We start from the raw sequence: 25,197 nt of genomic DNA, 5'->3' as shown, positions 1-25,197 counted from the left end.
CGTGGCTCTTTCTCCTGGATTCTTTGAAGAAGTTTAGGAAAGCATACTTCAGTTTGTTGATCCATCATTACTGTTGCTCATTCTTCAGACCCAATTGTGGTGATGTGCCCAGTACTGGTAAAGAAAGTTTGCACCCTTATTTACCCATGCTCCATGTTTTCATCACATTTATCAAATAACCATCAACAGGAAAGCTCCAGATATGTGACTACTATTTTGTCCCTGGGACGTATTGATAGAGTTATACAGGGTGTTTCAAAAAGGATATACATGTTACAATGTATTATCTATCAGTCACTGTGCCACAGCTTGGTTATTGGAGGAACAAATACATTGTCTAGTTTATATTCCTTGCTCCCAGATGTTGTTTGTCTTCTGTTTCTTGATTACCATCATGTTGCAAAATGGCTACTCTGCAAGAGAAATCATTTTGTGCTCTCAAGTTTTTGAAGTGGAATTCCATGATTCAGAATGAGGTACCAAACTGTTCCTCTGAATGGATGGAACATTCACAGACAGTATCAACAGTTTGTAGACACAGAATGTGTATGTAAAGGAAAGAGTCCCAGCCACCCTCATGTTTCTGATGAAAATGTCTCACAGATTCAGCTGCTTTCCAATGTAGTCTTATAAAATCAACTCGTTATTAACAGTCAGTAGTATCCCGCTATGTTACAAAACTGGTTATTTCTGAGGATGTACAAGTGAAACTCCATTTATCAACAAGATTAGGCACCCCCTCTTTGGAGTCACAAAGTGAATGGAACTCTACTCAGCCATTGGATTGGTTGTGAACCAGCTGGCAACTTAGCCCTTCACAGCTGGCCTCCGTGGTCACCAGATTTGAAGCCCTATGGCTTCTTCTTGTGGGGTTTCATTAAGAACAATGTTTATGTACCAACACTACCACAGAACATAGAGGAGTTGAAGAACCAAATAAGTACTACCGTAACGTTAATCACAATGGACATGCATTCTCTAGTATGAAAGGAATGTGAGTATCAATGTGACATTGTTCATGCCATTGGTGGAGAACATATTGAACATCCGTAATCTAAACTTGAGAGATTTATAAATATATGTCCCAAGCTTCATAGTTGCATGTCTTACAATTTAATAAATATATGTGTTCAAAATAAGTATATTCTTTTTGAAACACCATGTATCTTGTCACCAGTTACAATGTTGAATACATTTATTTATCTCAGTCATTAGATGTATTATGAGTGATAAATGTTGTATCATTACATATAGGCCCTGTCATTTTGATGGTACAATGACATTTACATAGTCTACTCTAAAATTTAACCTATATATATATATATATATATATAAAATTGCAGCATAGTATGTAGATGACTTTTTACAATATATTACATATTAATTTCTTCTTTAAAATTTACAAATAATTCCCTTATGTTTGAATTTAAATTTAAAGTCATGGGATAGCTACATGTACCTATCCAGATGGTGATAGTATCACATACACAAGGTATAAAAGGGCAATGCATTGGTGGAGTTGTCATTTGTACTAAGGTGACTCATTTTGGACATGATTAGCACCATACAACAGGAATTAACAGACTTTGAATGTGGAACAGTAATTTGAGCTAGACATGTGGGACATTCCATTTTGGAAATTGTTAGAGAATTCAATATTCCAAGATCCACAGTGTCAAGAGTGCAGCAAGAATACCAGGTTTCAGGCATTACCTCTCACCACAGACAATGCAGTGACTGATAGCCTTCACTTAATGACCAAGACCAGAGGTGTTTGCATAGAGTTTTTAGTGCAGATAGACAGGCAACACTGTGTGAAATAACCACAGAAATCAACATGGCTTCTGCAATGAATGTATCCACTGGGACAGTGTGGTAAAATTTGATATTAATGTGCTATGACAGCAGATGACCAATGTGAGTGCCTTTGCTAATAGCACATCACCTGTAGCACCTCTCCTGGGCTCATCACCATAATGGTTGGACCCAAGACAGCTGGAAAACTGTGTCCTGGTAAGATGAGTCCTGATTTCAGTTGGTAAGAGCTGATGATATGGTTCGAGTGTGGCTCAGGTTGTCAACAAGGCACTGTGCAAGCTGATGGTGGCACCGTAATGGTGTGGTCTGTGTTTTCACAGAATGGACTGGGCCCTCTGATCCAACTAAACTGATCATTGACTGGAAGTGGTTATGTTCAACTACTTGGAGACTATTTGCAGCCATTATAGACTTCATGTTCCTAAACAATGATGGAATTTTTCCAGATGTTAATGTGCCATGTTACCAGGCCATAACTGTTCATGGCTGGTGTGAAGAACATTATGGACAATTTGAGTGAATGATTTGGCTAGCCATCAATCATTTATGGCACATAATCATGGGGTCAGTCCATGCACAAAATCCTGCACCAGCAACACTTTCATAACTATGGATGGCTGTAGAGGCAACATGGCTCAGTATTATATAGGCTGACTCTTACATAGAAGATAACAGCAACCAGCCACTTTTTACAATGCTATTTATTTATTTAAACAGTGCCGTTACCGGTTTCGAACTGACAGGTTCATCTTTAGATGGCTAGTTCACGTTTTACGTTATATTTCGCCTTTTGTTTCCCCAACTGATGAAATTTCCATGGGATAGTGGTGCTCTACAACTACAACAAGATGTGAGACAATGTATTTTTAACTGTAATTGCATCTCACAATGATTTTAAGTGATGTAAACAAATTATTAAATGATAAATGTTTCATTTACTTACAATGAAAAATCCGCGCCATTATGTTCCAGTGCAGACTTCTTATGATCTTGTAGCAGCGTAAAACTGTATCATGCACTCTTTTATCTATGTATATATGCACATAATGTAAAGCAACACACTAAGAAGTTTGATCACATGGAGGTATGTATACAAGGATGGTGATATTACAACCATAACAATGGCAAACTCTTCCACTCTCGTTTTACATTATGTGCATATATATACATAAAAAAAGTGCATCATACAGTTTTTTACTGCTGCTAGATCATAAGCAGTCTGCACTGGAACCCAATGATGTGGATTTTTCATTGTAAGTAAATGAAATATCTTTCCTTTAATAGCTTGTTTACATCACTTACAATCATTGTGAGGCACAATTACAGTTAAAAAGACATTGTCTCACATTTTGTTTTAGTTGTAGGCCACCACCACCCCAAAGAAACTTTGTCAGTTGGGGAAACAAAAGGTGAAAGCTAATGTAAAACATGGAGTAGCCATCTGAAGATGAACCTGTCAGTTCGAAACCAGTAACAGGACTGCTTAAATAAATAAATACCATTGTAAAAGTGGCTGGTTGCTGTTATCTTCTATACAAGAGTCAACCTATGTTTTGTACACAACCATGGACTCAAAATGTCAGTTTTTGACAAAATAGCACATGGCTGAGCAATGACTTGTTGAGTCCATGCCAATGTGAGTTGCTGCACTACTCCAGGCAAAATGAGGTCAACACAATATTAGGACATACTTTTGTCACCTCAGTGAATATGAAAAATAAAGGAAGGGCAGTCACCTACATTCAGTTGACTTAAGTGCTGTACATAGACCCATGTAACAGAACATATTATTAACAACTAGCTTCTGAGCTCTGGCTCTTCTTCTAACAGAAGATGCTCACATTCACATACACAACTAGACAGGTACTCAAATACACATTATCTCATTTGTGATGAGTTATTCATATTACTCATACAGTAAAACATTTATTAAATAACTGAATTAATTAATTATAATTAATGTCTTTCAGTTGGGTAAAGTATATTTTCCCTGCTCTTAATGAACCATTTAATTTAGTTTGCAGTGATATGTGGATGGCTGCTTTCAATAACAGGCATCCTGGCACTTATCTATGGCCTGTACAATGTGGAACTGCACCCAGTAACTGGTGCTGCATATTCTTCACTGAGTCATTCTGCCTGGGCATTGGCTCTGGGATGGATTGTTGTAGCTTGTTCAACAGGCTATGGTGGTAAGACTTGTAACTAAATTCCATAACAAAATAAATGTATTTCTAGGCCCTACTTGTCCAGTAAATCTATGATATAATCTTTTTTTTAATTTTCTTTACTTACATGTAACAGTAAAAACGTTTTTTTCAAAAATTACTCCACCTTTACAAGAACTACTCAGTCCATTAGTAATTAATTACATTTTTATAGCCATATTCAGTGACATCATAATTCAACATCTGAGTCAACAGAAAGCACTCTGATAGAATCAGTATTCCTGTAGACCTGTGAGTTAAAAATATTGACCATGGCACTTATGTTATTGCCTCCTTAATATATTAGTCCCTTGGAAAAGGTCTGAGGATTTCACAGTATAAACACACTATACATGATATTATTTGTGTAATGTTGTAAAAAAGTTAATTATAATCCTTATATGTAAGCCATAGTGGACTTCAGGAGAATATCAACATATATTATAGAGGAACACTTGCCACATGTTCTAGTAATAATGGAACATGGGCTAAAATGCACTGAAATAATACATTATAGATTAGAAGGTTACATACTAGCAAATAGTTATTGTAGGAAAAACCATAAAGGTGGTTGTGTGGCAGTTTATGTTAATAAGGCTATAGAAGCTAAAAAAATTCCTTTCTTGAACACCACACCAAAGAAGGATCAATTGAAATGACAGTAATGAACTTAAGTTACAAAAGCATAAAGTGATTGGAGTATATAGGCCACCAAACACTGATGTAATGCTGTTTATGGATAAACTTAGTTGTGTTGTTGGTCAGGCCAGTTCTAATGACCTTACTATATTAGGTGACTTTAATATAGATGCAAACTCAAATAGAATAGTAAACTTGAAACTCAGTGATGTACTGACCTCATATAATCTTGTAAATATAATGAACTCTGACACCAGAGTGATGGACACATGTTCCACTAGAATAGATTATGCTATAATCAACAAAGATGTTATAGATAAGGTAAAGGTGATAGAATACAAAAATTCAGTTGTGCCTAAAATAACAAAAATTGTGCTACAGAAATGAATGCTGAATACCTCAAATACTAATGCTCTTAAAGACAAACTAGCGAATTAGAAATGGAATTCTGTGTACCAGGTAAAAGGGTCAGATGAGAAATGGAGTGAATTCTACTCAACCCTACTGCATCACTATGAATATAGTTGTCCAGTCAGAGAAATCCAGAAGGTAGTTAAACACTGTCAAAATGGAAGTAATCCTAGACTAAATCTCCCAACAAATCTGATTAGGCTCAGGCAGCAAGTACATGATCTAAACCAGCTCTATAAAGCTACTACTATGCAGGTTTTCAAGGAAAAATACAACAGGGCTAAGCAAACTTTTAAAACTGAAATTGTTAACCTAAGGAAGCAGATTAACAGCAAAACAATGGAACAGTCTGATAACATAAGCAAAGCATCTTGGAAGCTGATTGACAAATACCGGAAAGGTCCTAACAAGATGAACATGGAACCACTCAGCATAAGACATGATGGTAACATTATAATAAACCCAGATACTATATTTAATATTTTTAATAACTACTATATTTCTGGTGAACACTCAACCCACATTATAGATTCACAGGTAGAGACCCGATGCCATCTCACCCAGTGTACCGAATTTGAATTTGTGGAAGTGAACGAGCTGGAAGTTCACAGGGCAATATACATGCCAAAGAAAAAAATTTCATCTGGCTGGGATCACGTATCCAGTGCTATTACTAAAGTGTGCTTAAAAGAAATCTCTAAACCTCTTACTCACCTGATTAATTGCAGCATTAGAGAAAACATTTATCCAACAGTTCTGAAAATGAGTGTAGTGAAACCAGTGTATAAAAAGGGAAGTAAGGAAGATGTCTCCAACTATAGACCAATATCATTAATTCCCCCTTTTAGTAAGATATTCGAAAGCGTTGTCCTTTCTCAGCTAAGTGCCTTTTTCACAAAACATAAACTGCTTGTAGATTCACAGCATGGCTTCAGAAAAGAGCTAAGTACAACCACAGCAGTTACATAGTTCATCCATGAAGCTTACTGTCTGTTGGATCAGAAGATGCAGACTGCAGGTATATTTTTGGACCTGACAAGAGCATTTGATACAGCAAACCATAGGGTACTTCTTAAAAAGCTAAAATCTTATGGTATTGGGGATCAAGCCATGAATCTTCCAACCACATACCTGTTAAATCGTAAGCAAAACACTAAATTGTCATACAAACTAGATAATAAAATCCACCAGTGAACCTGTATTACAAGGTTTACCACAGGGATCAGTCCTTGGACCCTTTGTCTTCCTTATATATATCAATGACATTGCGCAACCCATTAACTCCCATATTGTAAGCTATGCAGATGACATGTCAATCTTATTCTATGGAAGTGAATCTAATGAGCTAGAATCTCTTGCTACTAGTGGTGTAACAGAAGTAACAAAATACTTCAATCATCAGGGACTCAGGGTGAATGTCACCAAATCTAAACTACTGAATTTAAAACAGGCAGTTCTCACCACAACAATATGAATAGTGTGTGTAATATCTCTGCAACAGAAAACGGTAACTGTAAATTCCTGGGTGTGTATGTTGATGAAAATTTGCAGTGGACATACCACATTAATTTCGTATGTGGAAAAGTCAGTAGTGCCATATATCTCCTCAGCCAGCTCGCAAAGATAGTTCCTAGCCAAGCACTGAAATTAGTATATTATGGAACACTTCACCCCTTTCTCAATTATAGAATTGAACTATGGGGCTGTGCAACTGATGTACATTTAAAAATAATACTACTACTACAGAAAAGAGCAATAAGACATATACATGGGATGGGACATAGAGATTCATGTCACGAAGTGTTTGTGCAGCACAAATATCTGACAATATATTCTCTGTACATCTTCAAAATAGCTGTATTTTTTATAAGTCAACCAACAGAAGCTATCAAGGGCAGTGATGTACATTATCACAACACTAGAACAAAGTGTAATTATTTCCGTAACAGAACAACATTAAAAATGACTGATATATCAGTGGTTTGATTTGGTATAACAAGCTACCTAACACTCTAAGAATGTACACAGGAAATGTTTTTAAAGCAAAATTAAAATCTTTTCTAATAGAAAAATGTTTATATTCTTTCAACAAATTTTAAGATAGTGATTGTAACATGAGGCATTAACATATCAGTTGTAATGTGATAAATGTAAAAAATAGACATAAGAGGCAACAGCTACAGAATATAGTGTATTTTATAAGTGTAAATTTAACCATAGTATTAAGTGTGGCGTTTGCAAAAGCCATCATTACGATGGCTCCACATAAAGAAAATGTAAATAAATAAATAAGTAAACATTCCTTTGTTGAAGTAACAGTACTGGAGTCAAAATATTTGTGTAAAGCAGTAAACATAATAATCAAAATTTTCTATGGGAAATGATGACTTACATTTCCTTTTTTGTGACTGAGTATTTTGCAACTATGTTATCACACCAGACAAGTGTAACCGCTTTGTTTGCATGGTAGAGTAATGGTAGTGTATGCATACATGGAGAACTTGTTTGCACAGCAATCGCCGACATAGTGTAGCTGAGGCGAAATAAGGGGAAACAGCCCGCATTTGCCCAGGCAGATGGAAAACTGCCTAAAATCCATCCACAGACTGGCCGGCTCACCGGACCTCGACACAAATTCGCCGGGCGGATTCGTGCCGGGGACTGGCACTGCTTCCTGCCCAGAAAGCCATGTGTTAGACCACACGGCCAACCGGGCGGGCTTAATGTAACCTAACACAGTAGATGATTACTAACTAATGTAACTGAAGTTTGATTTGGACTGTAGTTACAGAGTTTGGAAGTTCTGTCTCTCAATAAGTAAACATTTTGACTAACACTTCAAACAATCTTTGACACTTTACTGTCTGATGGTTTCCTGGTCAGCAACTGATGGATGTAGAAAAGAACTGTGTGAAGACTGTCTAAGAACTGTAGGCAACTAAAGCTAACTGGAAATGGATCAAACTGACTGAGCGTCAGTTTGCAGCTGCTTAAATATTGTACTTGGCACAGTTATGTGTAACAGAAGTCTATTTTGGGGATTTTTTTATTTATTTATTTATTTTTTATTTATTTATTTATTGTTCCGTGGGACCACAATTAGGAGAAGTCTACATAGTCATGGAACGAGTCAATACATGAAATTATAACACGATTGTAGAAACAGATAAAATGAAATATAAGAAACATATTCAGGCGACAAGTCGTTAGTTTAAATAAAGAAAATCAAGAATGTAACACTGGAATTTGCTTAATTTTTTAGCTCTTCCAGGAGCTCCTCGACAGAATAGAAGGAGTGAGCCATGAGGAAACTCTTCAGTTTAGACTTAAAAGCGTTTGGGCTACTGCTAAGATTTTTGAGTTCTTGTGGTAGCTTATTGAAAATGGATGCAGCAGAGTATGGCACTCCTTTCTGCACAAGAGTCAAGGAAGTGCATTCCACATGCAGATTTGATTTCTGCCTAGTATTAACTGAGTGAAAGCTGCTAACTCTTGGGAATAAGCTAATATTGCTAACAACAAATGACATTAAAGAAAATACATACTGTGAGGGCAGTGTCAAAATTCCCAGACTATTGAATAGGGGTCGACAGGAGGTTTTCGAACTTACACCATACATAGCTCGAACAGCCCGTTTTTGAGCCAAAAATACCCTTTTTGAATCAGAAGAATTACCCCAAAAAATAATACCATATGACATAAGCGTATGAAAATATGCGAAGTATACTACTTTTCGTGTTGAAATGTCACTTATTTCAGATACTGTTCTAATGGTAAATAAAGCAGCATTTAGTTTCTGAACAAGATCCTGAACATGGGCTTTCCACAACAGCTTACTATCTATCCGTACGCCTAGGAACTTGAACTGTTCCGTCTCGCTTATAACATGCCCATTCTGTCTGACTAAAATGTCAGTTCTTGTTGAATTATGAGTTAGAAACTGTAAAAACTGAGTCTTACTGTGATTTAGCATCAAATTATTTTCCACAAGCCACGAACTTATATCATGAACTACATTATTTGATAATGTTTCAATATTACACACAAGATCCTTCACTACCAAGGTGGTGTCATCAGCAAACAGAAATATTTTTGAATCACCTGTAATACTAGAAGGCATATCATTTATATAAATAAGAAACAGCAGTGGCCCCAGCACCGACCCTTGGGGAACGCCCCATTTAACAGTGCCCCATTGGGACTGAACATCATTACCACTCTCAATATTGCGGAGGATTACCTTCTGCTTTCTGTTCTTAAAGTAGGAGGCGAACCAATTGTAAGCTACTCCCCTTACTCCATAATGTTCCAACTTCTGCAGTAATATTTTGTGGTCAACACAGTTAAAAGCCTTCGTTAAATCAAAGAAAACACCTAACGTTCACAACCTTTTATTTAATCCATCCAAAACCTCACAGAGAAAAGAGACTATAGCATTTTCAGTTGTTAAGCCATTTCTAAAACCAAACTGTACATTTGACAGCAAATTATGTAAATTTAAATGCTGCAGTAACCCTGTATATACAACCCTCTCAATAACTTTAGCAAACACCGATGGCATAGAAATAGGTCTATAATTGTCAACATTATCCCTGTCTCCCTTTTTATAAAGTGGCTTCACTACCGAGTACTTTAATCGGTCAGGAAACCGACCACTCCTAAAGGAAAAGTTACAGATATGGCTAAGTACTGAGCTAACATACGTGGAACAATACGTCAGTATTCTGCTAGATACCACGTCATATCCATGAGAGTTCTTGGTCTTTAGTGATTTAATTATTAATTCAATCTCCCTCTTGTCAGTATCATGGAGGAGCATTTCAGGTAACAGTCTTGGAACACTTTTTTCTAAGAGCGCTATATGATTCCCTGTTGGGACTAGGTTTCTATTTAGTTCACCTGCTATATTCAGAAAGTGATTATTAAGTACTGTACATATATGCGACTTATCAGTAACACGGACATCCCCACTACGCACTGATTCTATATTCTCGACCTGCCTCTGCAGACCAGCCACTTCCTTTACGACTGACCATATGGTTTTAATTTTATCCTGAGACTTAGCTATTCTATCTGCATACCACATACTTTTTGCCTTCCTAATAACTTTTTTAAGCACCTTACAATACTGTTTGTAATGGGCTGCTGCATTTAGATTTTGACTGTTTCTAACGTTTTGATATAATTGCCACTTTGTTCTACAAGATATTCTTATCCCATTAGTCAGCCACCCAGGCTGCCTGTTTGTGCTAGTACCCTGTTTTGAACGTTCTAACGCAAAGCAACTTTCAAAGAGCACGAGAAAAGTCTTGAGGAAAGCATTATATTTATCGTCTACTGTATCAGCACTATAAACATCTTGCCACTCTTGTTCCATGATAAGGTTTACAAAAGTCTGTACAGCAACTGGATCAGCTTTCCTAAAAAGTTGGTAACTATATTTAACATGTGTTGCAGCACAAAAATCTTTTAGACTTAAAATTTGTGCATCATGATCTGAAAGGCCATTCACCTTTTTGCTAACAGAATGCCCTTCTAATAATGACGAATGAACAAAAATATTGTCTATGGTTGCCACAACTAGTTCTGGCTTTCAACACTCTCTGTGGTAACAGACATAACTACTGGCAAATAAATGTGCTAATTGAATGTTTTGTTGTGGAAACATAAAAAAGTCGCTGGTATGTGTGCCATTACTGTGTGTGGTGCCATGCTGAGACTGCTTGGAGTGTGGTGCTTTCTGAAGCTGACATTGTGTACCACATCTGGCAGAGACACAGAACCCTGTGATTATGACCATAAGCAGAAGATGTCCACTTCCCAGAATTTAGAACTAATAATATAGTTTATTTTATGGGTTGAATACACAGAGACACAGTGTCATCTGCTAAATAAGGTCATCTATGTTGGCTGTTCTTACAAAGCTGTCACTACAGACCAAGGCAAGTAGATTTCTCATGTTACCTTCCATTAGGAAAGTGGGTGCACTCAGCGACTGTTATGTGATTTATAAATTATATAGCACAGCAATCAGTCATCCTTTCTTTTTTTGCAGTTTTTATTATGCAAATCCATATTTCGGCTAGTGCCTAGCCATTATCAATGCACTATTTTCTAATCTCAATGCATGTTAGTTCCATGTTGTTCAGGCATCAGTTACATTTCTTTGAATGGCTGGTGCCCGAACAACAGGGAACGAACATGCATCAAGATTAGAAAATAGTGCATTAATAATGGCTAGGCACTAGATTGCTGTACTCTATACTTTATAAAAATGTAGATTTCTGTTGACATAGCTAGCCCTGTCAACAACTGTGGCAAGAGTACTGTGTGGAGTTATTCACAGTCTTGTGTAAGTGATTGAAGTACTGTGGTTTTATCTGTTTCTTTAAAGTAGAAGTTGAGTGTTTCTTGTCACAGTTTTAAAATGGAAAATATTACAAAAAGAGATAGGAAAACCCTTTTGATGCACAAGAAAGTAAAAATTCTTAAAAGAATTCAAGTTAATTTCAGATGGCACATTGCATAAGCACAGAGTTTAGTGGTACCTGTGATGATGCTGGACACAGTTGTTGAAAACACTATGTTTTGGAACTAAAAATTGTAAAATATGCCAGATACACTAAATATGCAGTTCTGGAAGAAATTATGAAGAACTGGTTTCTGACTGCACATGCTTCCAACATAATCATGGATAGCATGATGCACAAAAAGCTGCTGAAGGCACCTAATATGTTTTGAATCAAGGACTTCTCTGCACCTAATGATTGGATCGATAAGTTCAAGAAGTGGTATATTATGTGGTGTTCAAAGCAATATGTGATGAAGGAAACAGTGTAACCATACAAACTGTTAGCGAATGGCAGAGTGATAGATTTTAAGCACTTAGAAAGGACAAAAGGACATCTTCAACATAGGTGAAACTGTTCTCTCTTTCAGCACCCTACCATGCCAATGCATGGACAGAAGTTACAGAGTCCACCATCTCCAACTACTTTCAAAAAGTGGGATTAATTCAAGCAGATGAAGGAAATTGGTGTGACACACCAGATCTGTGTAATAATGATGATCCTACTTGCTTCATTGTGGGAAAAGCTGCAACTGGATAACCCAGTGCAGATGTAAATGCAGCAGTGAAGACAATAAAACATATATTTCTCCTGCAGATGTAGATCTTATAGCTTTCCATGGTATTTATGAACTGGAAAAACATAGTGAAAAAATTAAAACAACCCACTTTTTTTTTTTTTTTTTTTTTGCTTAAAATGAAGAACTACTTTACCAACTTGTTCATTATGTCACACTTACACGAAACCATCCATGAATACCACCAAATATTGTTCCTTAGCTTCTCAAAAGATTCAATCAACATGGTGGTAGCTCCAGCTGCTACTTTCTGCCTCTCTCCAAAATAAGTCATTTTTGGTGCAAGTTGTTGTGCTAAAGTGTCGTGAAATGGCACATTGGTGGATGAACACAGTACAAAACTCAGAAAACCTTTATTAGATTATGAACAAGTCTCTGATGAGTATTTTGATGCACATTATTTTTTCCTTAAAATTGTAAAAGTGAGGTTTCACTGTATTTCTGTTTGTTCTATGACATTTTGGTCAAACTGCCAACATCAGTAACAACCTGCAATGATATTTTGGAGCAGAGTCTTCTCCCCATCCTCAGGCATATATTGGCAAAAGTGCACTGCTGTCTTCTTTTTAAGACCCTGCCTGCACTTAAATGGGATACCCAGTTGTCACTGCACATTCATTGATTGAACACACACATTCTTGTTGCAAGTCTGTGTGTTACTCCGGCCGGCCGGAGTAGCCGTGCGGTTCTAGGTGCTACAGTCTGGAACCGAGCGACCGCTATGGTTGCAGGTTCGAATCCTGCCTTGGGCATGGGTGTGTGTGATGTCCTTAGGTTAGTTATGTCTAATTGGTTCTAAGTTCTAGGTGACTGATGACCTCAGAAGTTAAGTCACATAGCGCTCAGAGCCATTTGTACCATTTTTTTGTGTGTTACTCTAAACAACCTCCATTGTGGAAACTCAGCACATTGATATAAATCATCTTCACATAGTAAAATCGAAGACTGAAGCTGGCCACACAGAGCACAAAGTACTGCATTGTAGCAACTGACAAGGGCTTCAGACAGCTGAAAGTCCATTGACTCATTATAATGGGGTTCCATTGTGTTTCATCAAAAAGCCAGTAGAAATTGTGTGTTCAGCAATAGCAGATTTGCTGGATTAGAGGAAGGGAGTATGCTGTTGATATTCCACAATGTGCTCATGAACAGTATGTGTTGTTATCAATGTAATAGGATTTGCTGCACTTGCACGGGAAATTATACACATCTTACATCTGCTGATAAAATGAGTAGAGCTTCTTATATGATGTGAATACTTTTCTGCAATTTGTATGAGAAAGACATCAAGAACTTGGCCAAGTCATAGGTGTCTGCTCCAATATTGCTCACAGTAGGTCATAAAGGCATATCTTTTTTAAGGATCTTAGGCAATCCATACAGCCTAGGTGGAACTGAAACATGTGCTCTCAGTCTCTTAATGATCTTGTTTAGTATAGTACTGAAAGTCAAAATTACCGCCGTTTGTTTTATGATGTGGTTAGTAGGGTTCTAATCAATCTTGTGATATATTCTGTTACATAGTAAAACATTGATCCTATTAATATGAACGGTGTCGTCTTTTTGTGGGAACACTTTACTAGCCAAGATCACAAATATTTGTACATTGATAACTAGTTTTAGCAAAATTAAAGTGCCATCTTCAGCTCTGAAAAATATTAAGTGGCAGGTTACAGGACAATACTCCACTGGAATATATACATGGCCCATTCACATTAAGATGACCAATGCCTGTGTTTGATGTCAAAGTGCAATTATGAGCAAAGTTTAGATGGATCATAAATATTTGCTCTGAAGGAGTATGTACTGAATAAGCAGATTAAGGACAGAAAAGATCCACCATGGTTTAATAACAAAATCTGAAAGATGCTGGGGAAGCAAAGAATGTTGCATTCTCAGTTTAAAAGTGAATGCACAAATTATGACAGGCAGAAGTTAGTGAAAAGTTGTGTATCATTAAAATGATTGATGCACAAAGCATAGAAGAACTACTACTGGCATACCTTAGCAAAGAATCTAGCCAAAAACTGAGAAAATTCTTGTCTTATGTAACATCACTAAGGAAGTCGAAGGCTTCTATCCAGTTGCTGGTTGAACAATCTGGTGTGGCAGTAAAAGATAGCAAAAGAAAATCTGACATTCTAAATATAGTGTCATTTGATCATCACACAGACTCCTGTTTGGAGGACATAGTAATAGGCTTCCTTGGAGTATAGAAGCAACTTAGAGAGTTGAAAACAATAAGTCGAAAGGTCTGGATGGGGTTCCAATTTGGTTTTACATGGAGTACTCAGCAGCACTGGACTCTTACATAGCTTGCATTTATCATGAATCTCTTGCCCAGCACAAAGACTCAAGTGACTGGAGAAAAATGTGCAGGTGACTCCTGCATGTAAGAAGGGTAAAAAAACTGACTGCAGGATTACAGACCAATATCTTTAACATCAGTTTGCTGCAGAATTCTTGAACACATTCTCAGTTTAAAAATAATAAAGTTCCTTGAGATGGCAAAGCTGCTGTCCACAAATCAGCATGCATTTAGAAAGCATTAGTTGTGCAAAACTCTGCTTGCCCTTCTCACACATGATATTCTGTGAACTATGCCTGGAGGCCACAGGCAGGTTCAATATCCCTAGATTTCTGAACAGCATGTGACACACTGTTCTACTGCAGATTGTTAACAAAGGTCAGGCATGCAGAATAGGTACTCTGATGTGTAAATGGGCAAAGATTTATTAAGTAATAAGAACCAGCAAGTTGTCCTCAATGATGAGTGTTCATCAGAGACAAGGGTATCATTAGGAGTGCTCCAGGGAAATGTGATAGGTCTGCTAATATTCTTTATACATGTAAATAATCTGATGGACAGTGTGAGCAGCAATCTGTTGCTATGTGCTGATTTTGCAGGTGTACAGGAAGGTGTTGTCAGTGAGTGACTATAGAATGATACAAGATGACTTAGTCAAAATTTATAATTAGTGTGATGAATGGCAGCTAACTCTAAATGCAGAAAAATGTAAGTTAATGCAGATGAGTAATTAAAATAATCATGTACTGTTCAAATACAGCATTATCAGTTTGCTATTTGACACAATCAGGTCCATTAAGTATGTAGGCATAACACTGCAAAGCAATATGAAATGGAATGAGCATGTAAGGTTTGTAGTGGGGAAGGTGCGTAGTCGACTTCACTTTATGGGGGAGTTTTAGGAAAGTGGTGGTTCACCTGTAAAGAAGACTGCATGTAGAACACTAGTGCAACCCATTCTTGAGTACTGCTTGTGTGTTTGGAACCTCTACCAGGTCAAATTAAAAGAAGACATTGAAGCAATTCAGAGGCAGGCTGCTAGATGTATTACCGGTAGGTTTGGTCAACATGCAAGTATTACGGAGATTCTTTGGGAACTCAAATGGGAAACCATCAAGGGAAAGCAACAGTATTTTCGAGGAACACTATGAGAAAATTTAGAGAACTGGCATTTGAAGTAAATGTAGAACAATCCTACTGCCACCAATGTACATTTTGTGTAAGGACCATGAACATAAGAGTAGGGAAATTAGGACTTGTACGGAGGCATATAGATTATCATTATTCCTTCACTCTCTTTGTGACTAGAACAGGAAGGGAAATGACTATTAGTGGTACAAAATACCCTCCATCACATACCATACTGAGGCTTGCAGAGTGTGTATGTAGATTTAGATGTTCAAACACTCTCTCATTGACATAGGAAACATAGAATTTATGTTCGGGGTTCTTCACCAAGTGGCGTTCACATCTATGCAAGTACAAACAATTTTGGAAATTATCTCCAAGTATATGTCCATAATTAACATCATGTAATACACTACCAGAAGTTGTGACCACAACACACTAGAAATACCTACTTTCGCCAAGTCTGTACACTAAAAAAGACCGAGACCTGGGCTTATGCACCCCAAATGTGAAAGGCTATGAACAATAACAATAGATTCATGTTTTGACATACACAACATCATACTGAGGCAATGTGCCAGACTGGAACAATGTAAGGGTTTCATGTGAGGTACAGCTTGCATATCAATTAAAAATGATCATGGTGAAACCTTAAAACCATATAATAGCAATTTGCAATAGTTGAGTGTGTGAGATGCAATTGTTCTTAATTATGAACATATCAGTATGTTCGTTCCATGGAATGAGAACAGTAAGGTTAATTTCATCTGATTCTGGGTACAATCATATCCACGTCTGCTCATAAGATAGAGAGGGCTACCTTATCCATAGAAGGTATGTTGCTCTTCAGCGGTGTGGCTCTTGTCAACACAGAGCAAGACTCCCAAGAAATTTCCTCCACTGCATTTGTTGCAAGATGGCACATACTATGCTGCTTATTCTGAAGTCTTATATCACCAAGCCAATAACCTGCAAGTGGGACTGGAACATCTCTCAACTGTGTTCCTGGGACGTGGATATTCATCTCACCAGATAGAGAGAGGTCTACAGAAGTGACAGAACAAGAAAGAGGATGAGGCCATCAAGATGACAGTTTATCTGCCAAATATTGAAAATGTTTCTACAAAATTGGGTAGTGCAATACCATAATGTTAAACTAGTCTACCGTGAAGTTAAAGTGATCTTTCATCCTCCATCAAACTATAAGCACGTCTACAACTGAACAGAGGTAACTTATAGCCATACAAGGCATGTGTTTATAGGATTGCATATGAATGCAGCAAACCTTATATAGGGAAAATTATGTTCACTGTTCAGGAGTGCATCGAGGAACATCAGTGGCATACTCACCTTCTCCAACCTAGCAAATCTGATATTGCTGAACACTGTATTTCTACTGGTCATTCAATGACATACAATGAAATACAAATTGTGGCCCATACTTTGAACTTTTGGGACTCCATTCTCAATTAATCAAAGGGCAAACAACATTCTGAGGCCCTTGTCAATCAGAACAGCAGTTTTCATTTATGGTGCATGGAATGCTGTCACAGAAAAACTTTGTGCACCATGTAGCTGGTGTCATTCTGTGACTTTATCATGTGAAGACAATTGACCTTCATATTCATGAGATGAGCTTTCAGCATGGAAGGTGATCAGAGCAGTGCAGAGACTTGCAGAAGAAGCACATGTGCTCAAGCAACACACACATGGTGACAGCTTGGAAAACACTGCCTGTGTTGAAACTTCCTGCCAGATTAAAACTGTGTGCCGGACTGAGACTCGAACTCGGGACCTTTGCCTTTCGTGGGCAAGTGCTCTACCAACTGAGCTACCCAAGCACGACTCACGCCCTGTCCTCACAGCTTTACTTCTGCCAGTATCTCATCTCCTACCTTCCAAACTTTACAGAGTCTCGGTCCGGCACACAGTTTTAATCTGCCAGGAAGTTTCATATCAGCGCACACACTGCTGCAGAGTGAATAAGTTTCATATCAGCGCACACTCCGCTGCAGAGTGAATATCTCATACTGCATGTGTTGGTGGGTCTTAAACAGGTGACCTCAGTGTACTTTCATCGCTGTACAGTTGAATACAGCCAGAAGACTCTCTACTGAATCATCACAGCAGAAAGTTACTAACATCTGGAGGTTTGGCTAAAATTTCATGGAACAGTTTATATAATGGAAAAGTTTTAAATTTCACATACAGTATCTCTGTTTGTATTGTTTATGTTCAGCATGTGCCATCACCATCCATTTGTCTTGGGAGATATTAAAATATGAGGCACTCCTAGAATTTGGTATTTTATTGAACAATAATAATCTTTTTTTCTTTATGGTAACCTGGAGAGGTGCTGCAGCATCAACCAAATATTTACAATTATCATAATCTGTAAACTGTAATGTTTGATATCAAACCAAACCATGTAATTACAGCTCCCTTTCATTTTGTTTTCCAGGAATCATAAACAAAATTCTTTCATCAACAAAACTATATCCTCTAAGCAGAGTGACATACTGTGCATACTTAGTTCATCCTCTCATGATAAGAGTTATGGCGATGACAACAGATGGCCCCTTCCATCTAAGCATAGTGACAGTGGTATGTATATTAGGAGAAAACTGTTAATGCATAAATGCATTTTAATATAGAATTTTCTTCTTAGTGGTAAAATGCACAAATATTATAATGTCATAATTAATGTGCGTGGAGGGTGATCTCTCTTTACTTCTTATTTTTTTAGTAAAGTACATCTTGCATGCCACCAAAAGGGATTGGCCAGTCCTATGATCTAGTGTCAGTTCTGCTTCTGCAGAAGCGCAAAACATGCATGTAGGTTGTCAGCCCCATGAGAAGGAGGCAAATTTTGTTTCCCTACACTTATCCTCTCCCAATAGCAGTTTAATTTCTCATTTGTTTACACTTGCATTGGACTGTCACATTTAAGTGCCTGCAGTATAAACAAGAACTTGAATATAACTGTGTATATTATGACCTTGTGCTGTCCTTCAAAGCATATAAAGGCTAGAGTAGGCCAAGCTAGAAAATATTGCTCTACTGTCTGTGTGTGCTGCAGGAGAACACCAGTTTGTACGCTGAAGAAGTGTTCAAATTCTTGTTTGTGCACTCATCATCTACTCAGTACCTCCTCTATTTACTGAATTGTTATCTTTATTTTCATGAACAATAAGATTATTTCTTTTTTAATGATGAAATTAACTGCTCATATTATTGGTCTCACAAAAAGTATTTGATGAAATACCATTAATTAAGTCTCTTTTCTTTTTGCAGCTCATATTATTTTCTGGACAAGTAGTGGCATCATACATTCTTTCTTTCATTCTTTCACTTGCTTTTGAAGCACCTATTGTTTCACTGCTGAAGTTATTTGCACCTGATAAAAGCAAAAATCCAAGGTGAAGGAATGTTAATCAGAATGTTACTGAACATTATTTTGTAAACCAAAGAACCAATGTTGATGCTTCAGAAGGAATTTCATGCTGGTGTACATATCACTAATGTGTGTCAAATTATCAACAACACATCAGTGATGATATTTCGCACTGAAAGTGAAATTTATTTTAATGCAGAATGAATATCTTTTTTTGATAATTTATGATTCACATGTCAGTATTAATTGTCAGTATTTTCATTATAAGAAATGTTGCAGAGAAACTCTTTCCTGAGTGATGCTTTGTAAGAAACTTTTAATATATATAATATGAGTGAGATTATCAAAATTGAAAACATAGTCATCATTGTAAATTAGAATGAAAAACTGAGTGTAAAGAACTGTGTAAATGTTTGCTGCACCTGAGTAGCATGTGAACTTACAAAAAACCATTGTTGAGACTGGGTTCATGTTCTTCATTATAGATTAATGGTACAAACAGATTTGCAAAACTTGTGGAAATGAGAGAAAGGTCATTTCTATAATACCTACAATGTCTGGGGAGACATGCTGCTTAAGCTGTTAAAAATTAATAAGCAGCTGATGTCACAGATATTGTGAATAGTACTTAAAAGAGTAATGATCATTGTGAAAGTAGCAGATACAGGCAAATATTTTGTACTAAGAACAAAAATAAAATTGTATGTGATAATAAATTACTAGTATTATTACCTTTCTGGTCTGCTTTTCATTGTTACCTTTTGTTTGATTTGTGTCATTTTATTTACTTACTAGTCTTGTTTTTTACCTATACATTTACTCACTAAATGGAAAATTTACAGTAAAAAGAGAACAAAGATTTTCAGCTTTCATTTGACAAAAAATAAAGGCAGGGTATGTATAATTTTGGATGATTAATATTCAATTATAAGTCAGCACTATGAAACTAAATGATAAGAACTGCTTAGTTTTGTTAGTATTGGTCAATTTTCATTCTAATGAAAACTACTTCAAGGAAATGGTCTATAATTAACAACTGTCCTTGCAGAGCATAGAAATATCAGTGGATTCATATAAGGTACAAAACATGGGACTACAGAAGTAACACACACTAAAATTCATTTAACATATGTAGTGTGTAAACTGATAATGGATTACTGTGCCTAGATATAACGTAAACTGGATCAAAAGTCACTAGGAAACACACATATATAGGATATCCCTTCTGAGAGTCATCATGCACATTTTCTCTGCTGTTTCAGTACAAATTTGCGATATCATTTTCCTAATGTGTAGATGGAGTCATGCCAAACAAATAGTGCTTGTCACATCTTTTGTATGAGGCCCAGTGTTGATAGAAAGTATCAGTTTGATCCCCATTACAAATAAAACCATTTTTAAAGTAGAATTTTATATGTCCATTTGATTGAGCAGTTATAAATTAGTCTAGTGAGATTTTTGAGTTAATGATATGTATTAACAGAGACAGTAAAACATGATGAATAACTAGTATTGCAGCAGCTACAGCATGACCCTGCTCTGCATGGACTGCTATCTTCATGCTGCAGTGCTGCTTAGTTGCTCCTGGGGTACTGGTTATTCTTGCTGTGTTGCTGTCCTAGATAATACATATTGATAAAATGAATATTGGGTTAGGCTGCCTTGAGACCACTGTCAAACAGGCATGTAAAATTCCACTTTAAAAATAAGTTTGTTTCCATTAAATGATAATTAATTGAAACCCTCAGCTGACGACAGGTGTTGTTGACATACCTTGATGGGGACAGCCGAAAGTGTGTGCCCTGACTGGGACTCGAACCCAGGATCTCCAGCTTACATGGCAGATGCTCTATCCATCTGAGCCACCGATGACACAGATGAATAGCACAACTGAAGGGACTTCCCGTGAGACCCACATTCCCAACTGCCCACAATCTACATACATTATGTTCCTAATAGATACTTTGCCCACCCACTTGTTACTTGCACCCACTTAAGTTGACGATTCCCATAAGAGTTCGAGCAACCTGTGCGCTCTTGCCCAGAAGAAGGTCAATGGCCGAGTAGCCATTTAAAAGTATCTATTAGGAACATTACGTATGTAGATTGTGGACAGTTGGGAATGTGGGTCTCAAGGGAAGAGTGCAAGGGATAAGTCCCTGCAGTCACGCTATTCATCTGTGTCCTCAGCAGCTGAGGGTTTCAATTAATTATCAATTATTCTAGAGATGCTGCACAATCATCAATGGAATCCGTTCTTTTGAGAACAGTTACTGTCTTCATATCTGTTTCCATTGACACTGGGCATCACAGAAGAAACATGATAAGACATATTTGTTTGGGATGGCTCCAGCTACAGTAAAAAAAAAAAATTCACAAATATCTACCAAAATATTGGAGAATATTCACCTGATGACTCTTATGTGGGATGCTCAGGGTATTTTTACCACGTTCCATTACCAATATTACCAAGAAAAACCTCCATAAAATGGAATATGTGGGGAGAAAATGTGCCTTATACTGTAGGCAGGCGCCAAATAAATATCGTTTGTTATATGCTTACTTTTAACATTTTCAGGTGGGGTACCAGAAAATCCTAAGAGTAAACTCTATCCATCATGATATGTACCACACAGTGCAAGGCACACTGACAGGAGTAGGCTAAAGTGAATTTTCCTCCTCTCTGCTACCAACTAGAAAAACTCAACTTGCAGTTAGTGCTTATATCATCTCAAGCTCAAAACTGATAAAAAGAAAATTTTTATGGATCATAATAATACACATGTTGGAAATATGCCCCACTGTAGCCTGGAGTAATTACATGTTAAGGATGGAAATCTACAGTGTTTTGTACTAAGGGTGGTTTTCGTGCACTCTACGTAAATAATTTCTTTGACAATTTGGATCAGAAAACTGATGTGTGTGCCAATGACACATCAGTTATGTGGACAGCTCAGTGGAACAGATTTGTGTCACAGTATCAAAGATGATGTGCACATAGCTCTTGAGGTTTGTATTTCATAGCCCACATATACTAGACTTTTTTGTTTTGAATGATGGTTCCTGTCATATCACTCAATATTGACCATTCCTCGTACGACACTCTGTACATATTTAGTGCCAAATAAATTTTATGTAAACTAATCTAAAACACTATAGTATTCAACAAAGCCAACTGTAGAGCCTTCTGACATAAGCTTGGCCAGTGGTTTGCACTGTTATTTTGTGGTGTATTCAAAGCAAGTGATAAAAGGATATGCACTCACAGACAGGTGAGATGCCTTGCTGTTACAGATACTGAACTACTGACAGTCAGAAAATGAGAAGTGATTTAGGTAATAGAATGTGCTTTCAAGATACTAAAGTATTTTCAAAGATCAGCTTGTAAACCACACAGTAGAAGGTAATGTGTGGTGGTGAGTGGAATTTCAGAGAACTCAGAGTAGATGAAAATTATTAATTTAAGTATTTTGCGGATGATCTGCAAATATGTGCCAAGAGGCAGGTACTCATAGTATTAATACTAAAAGCAAAATCTTGACTCATGGATTCTTTACACATTTTGTTGCTCTTTAAGGATAGTAAACAAATGATGAGACATTTCCTTTAGATGCCCTGATTTCACTTTTTTTTTATTACTAACTCTACCATCTTGAGAGCACAACGTTCTTTTTTCCTTAGTATTTATCCACCACATTCAACCTCTTAACATATTGTTGCATTTTTTTTACAAATTATATTACAAAAATAGTATGACGTTACATACAGACATACAAAGATAACTTTTAAAGCTCAAAATAATGAGTTACAATTTTTTGAATGTCACAATTAATAAAATCCTGAGTATACTTGTACACTGGTCTTTGACTAAGATTCTTGAAATTTAAAGTCATTTTTTAGTTTCTGTGTATATATGGTATCAAATCATGTATGGTTTCCTATAAATGGAAATCTTGAAGGATCTGGATGGAGCACAGTGGATGTATGTATCTTGTACCATTGGCGAGCACCTGTCAGTCATCTGACAAACTGTCATCACTTTCTGTCTCTAATGCAGGAACATTACATTCTTCTTCACTTTCTGAGCCACTAAATGAATGTCAGTCTTAGGATGACTATGGAAATCCATTTTCTGAAGCACTGCCTAAACAGTAACACAGAACAGAGGACGAAAGCGTTCATTTTGTTGTCAAGTATCTAAAGCTGTACACAGTAAAAGCGATATCTAGTAGCAACCACCTGAACCAAAACATAGCAGCCAGGCTACAAATGTAGGAATGAAAAGTGGCTAAATCATACTCAGGATTTTCCATTTCTGTCAAAATAATAAGAATGAGATAACTTTGTGTTAAGGGATTAATCAATTGTTATGGAATAAATGGAAACAGCAGCTTCTTACTGCAGCAAATGTGATATCATGTTACATTTTCCAGAATAGATGAATGCCAAAATGTGGACAGCAGTGTGAGAATTCTATCCAGTGGAATAGGAGTTGGCCAATAGCTGGTTATTTGACTCACTATATCACCTACAAGATATTTAGTAAGCTCTGGCAGTTCACTGAATGCATGTATATCCACATATCTAGCTTTGTTAGTACTAATATTAAACTCTTTATTTTATTGTATAGGTTTCTTTTTCCTGCCACTATAATTATGTTTTGCACTAATGTTTGAATACAGAGAAATATTAGTCACAAAAAGAACATTAATGAATTTATGCTTTGTGAATCAGTCATCATAATACCAGTTTGTTTTGAAAAGGTCTCCACAGGAATTTCTGGAACTAATTAAGTTTTATAACACATTACTGAATCATCTTGTGACAATGCAAATCTAGGTTCATTAATATACATTAGAAACAACAAAGAAGGTGAAACAAAATCTTCTGGGACTCCGTGTCTAACTGCTCCAAACTGAGAGTGCCTATTGCTGTGTGAGGGACATAGAAGTAACACACTTTGATTTCTACCACACAAATTGAAAAGAAAAAACTGCTCTGGTAGTGATTTCATAATAATTATTAACTCTTAACTTCTCCCAGATCATAGACTATTCAACTAGATCACACAAAAGCGACTCAGTAAAACTGATAGATCCTGTCACTATATCGACAGCTCATCTCCCCATTCCAGGGCACAAAATGCAGTGTGACCTGTTTGTGCAACATCACTTAAACCTAAGTTGGAAATGGTTGCACTAACAAACAATTCTCTTGACAAATTCCATGGGGTGGCCAGTGGCCAACCAGTGTTCTACAATCACAGATTTGCATCATTGTTATAAAATATGTGACACTAAATTTCAGTAGAATGGACTTCAGTGGCCCTGGTGGTCTGGCCTGTGTGTGACCAACTTGTAGATGGGAGGGATCCAATACTTCCTGCACAGTGCAAATAGCTATGGATTTGTCAGACTCCTTGGTCTGTACATCCTTTGGATTTACAGCTGGTCATGAGCACAAAATGCAACCATCTGCTACTAACTGTAACTAACCTGTCTAAAAGCATAACTTAGGTTAGTTAACTCAGCTGGTAGGCTGAGTTCAAAATGACATAAACCCTGTGTATCAAGGTACAATGTATCCTCTCATGTTGAGCCAGATGACAACTGTTGACCTAGAAATACAAATTTGTGTGAGTTGGCTTCCTACAAACAGCAAGCCCTAGCATACTATCCTTTTTCTTGCCCACCACATCAACAGAGAGGAGACAGGCATCCTTCACCACCTCAACAGTTTATAAAATATTCAAGAGGATGAAAGAGAGATGTAAAAAGTTGTGCAACTAGCACTTTCATCTCGTATCTAAGAATGCAAAACTCAATACATGTCCTAGAAATTGTAGACTATGTACAAAAGATTTGTATGTACCAAACTTAAACTGCAGCTGCCAGAAGTTATTAAAGATATGTACTTTTTTTTCTTTTTGGGAGGGGGGATCATTGTTTATCTCATTATTTCCCTTGTAATAAATTTCCTCTTCTGGTTGATTACTTTTTCTTGCCACTTTTTTTCCTTTTTTGCTATGTTTCAAACAATTCTTATCTTCTTATTACACAAGCTTATTTTTTTCTAAAAAGATACATAGATTTTGATGTTCTGACTTTGCTTAGAATTTTACAATACAATTAGTCACATGATTTAAC

At 36.8% G+C, this 25,197-nt stretch overlaps 1 protein-coding gene across 1 annotated transcript in view; it reads left to right on the top strand.

Annotated features, from left to right (window-relative positions):
* LOC124722361 (O-acyltransferase like protein-like) overlaps window positions 1-19,178 on the top strand; it is a 277,205-nt gene extending 258,027 nt beyond the window's left edge. Inside the window, exons 13-15 of the mRNA XM_047247536.1 lie at window positions 3,836-4,010; window positions 18,119-18,261; window positions 18,952-19,178. Coding sequence (XP_047103492.1) covers window positions 3,836-4,010; window positions 18,119-18,261; window positions 18,952-19,080 — 447 coding nt within the window. The 3' untranslated portion in view covers window positions 19,081-19,178. The remainder of the gene's footprint in view (window positions 1-3,835; window positions 4,011-18,118; window positions 18,262-18,951) is intronic.
* The last annotated feature ends 6,019 nt before the right edge of the window (window positions 19,179-25,197 follow it).

Source organism: Schistocerca piceifrons, chromosome X, assembly GCF_021461385.2.
Source record: "Schistocerca piceifrons isolate TAMUIC-IGC-003096 chromosome X, iqSchPice1.1, whole genome shotgun sequence".
Classification (NCBI taxonomy): Eukaryota; Metazoa; Arthropoda; class Insecta; order Orthoptera; family Acrididae; genus Schistocerca; species Schistocerca piceifrons.
The sequence above is the reverse complement of the archived record's forward strand: the minus strand, read 5'-3'. Positions and strand labels throughout refer to the sequence as shown.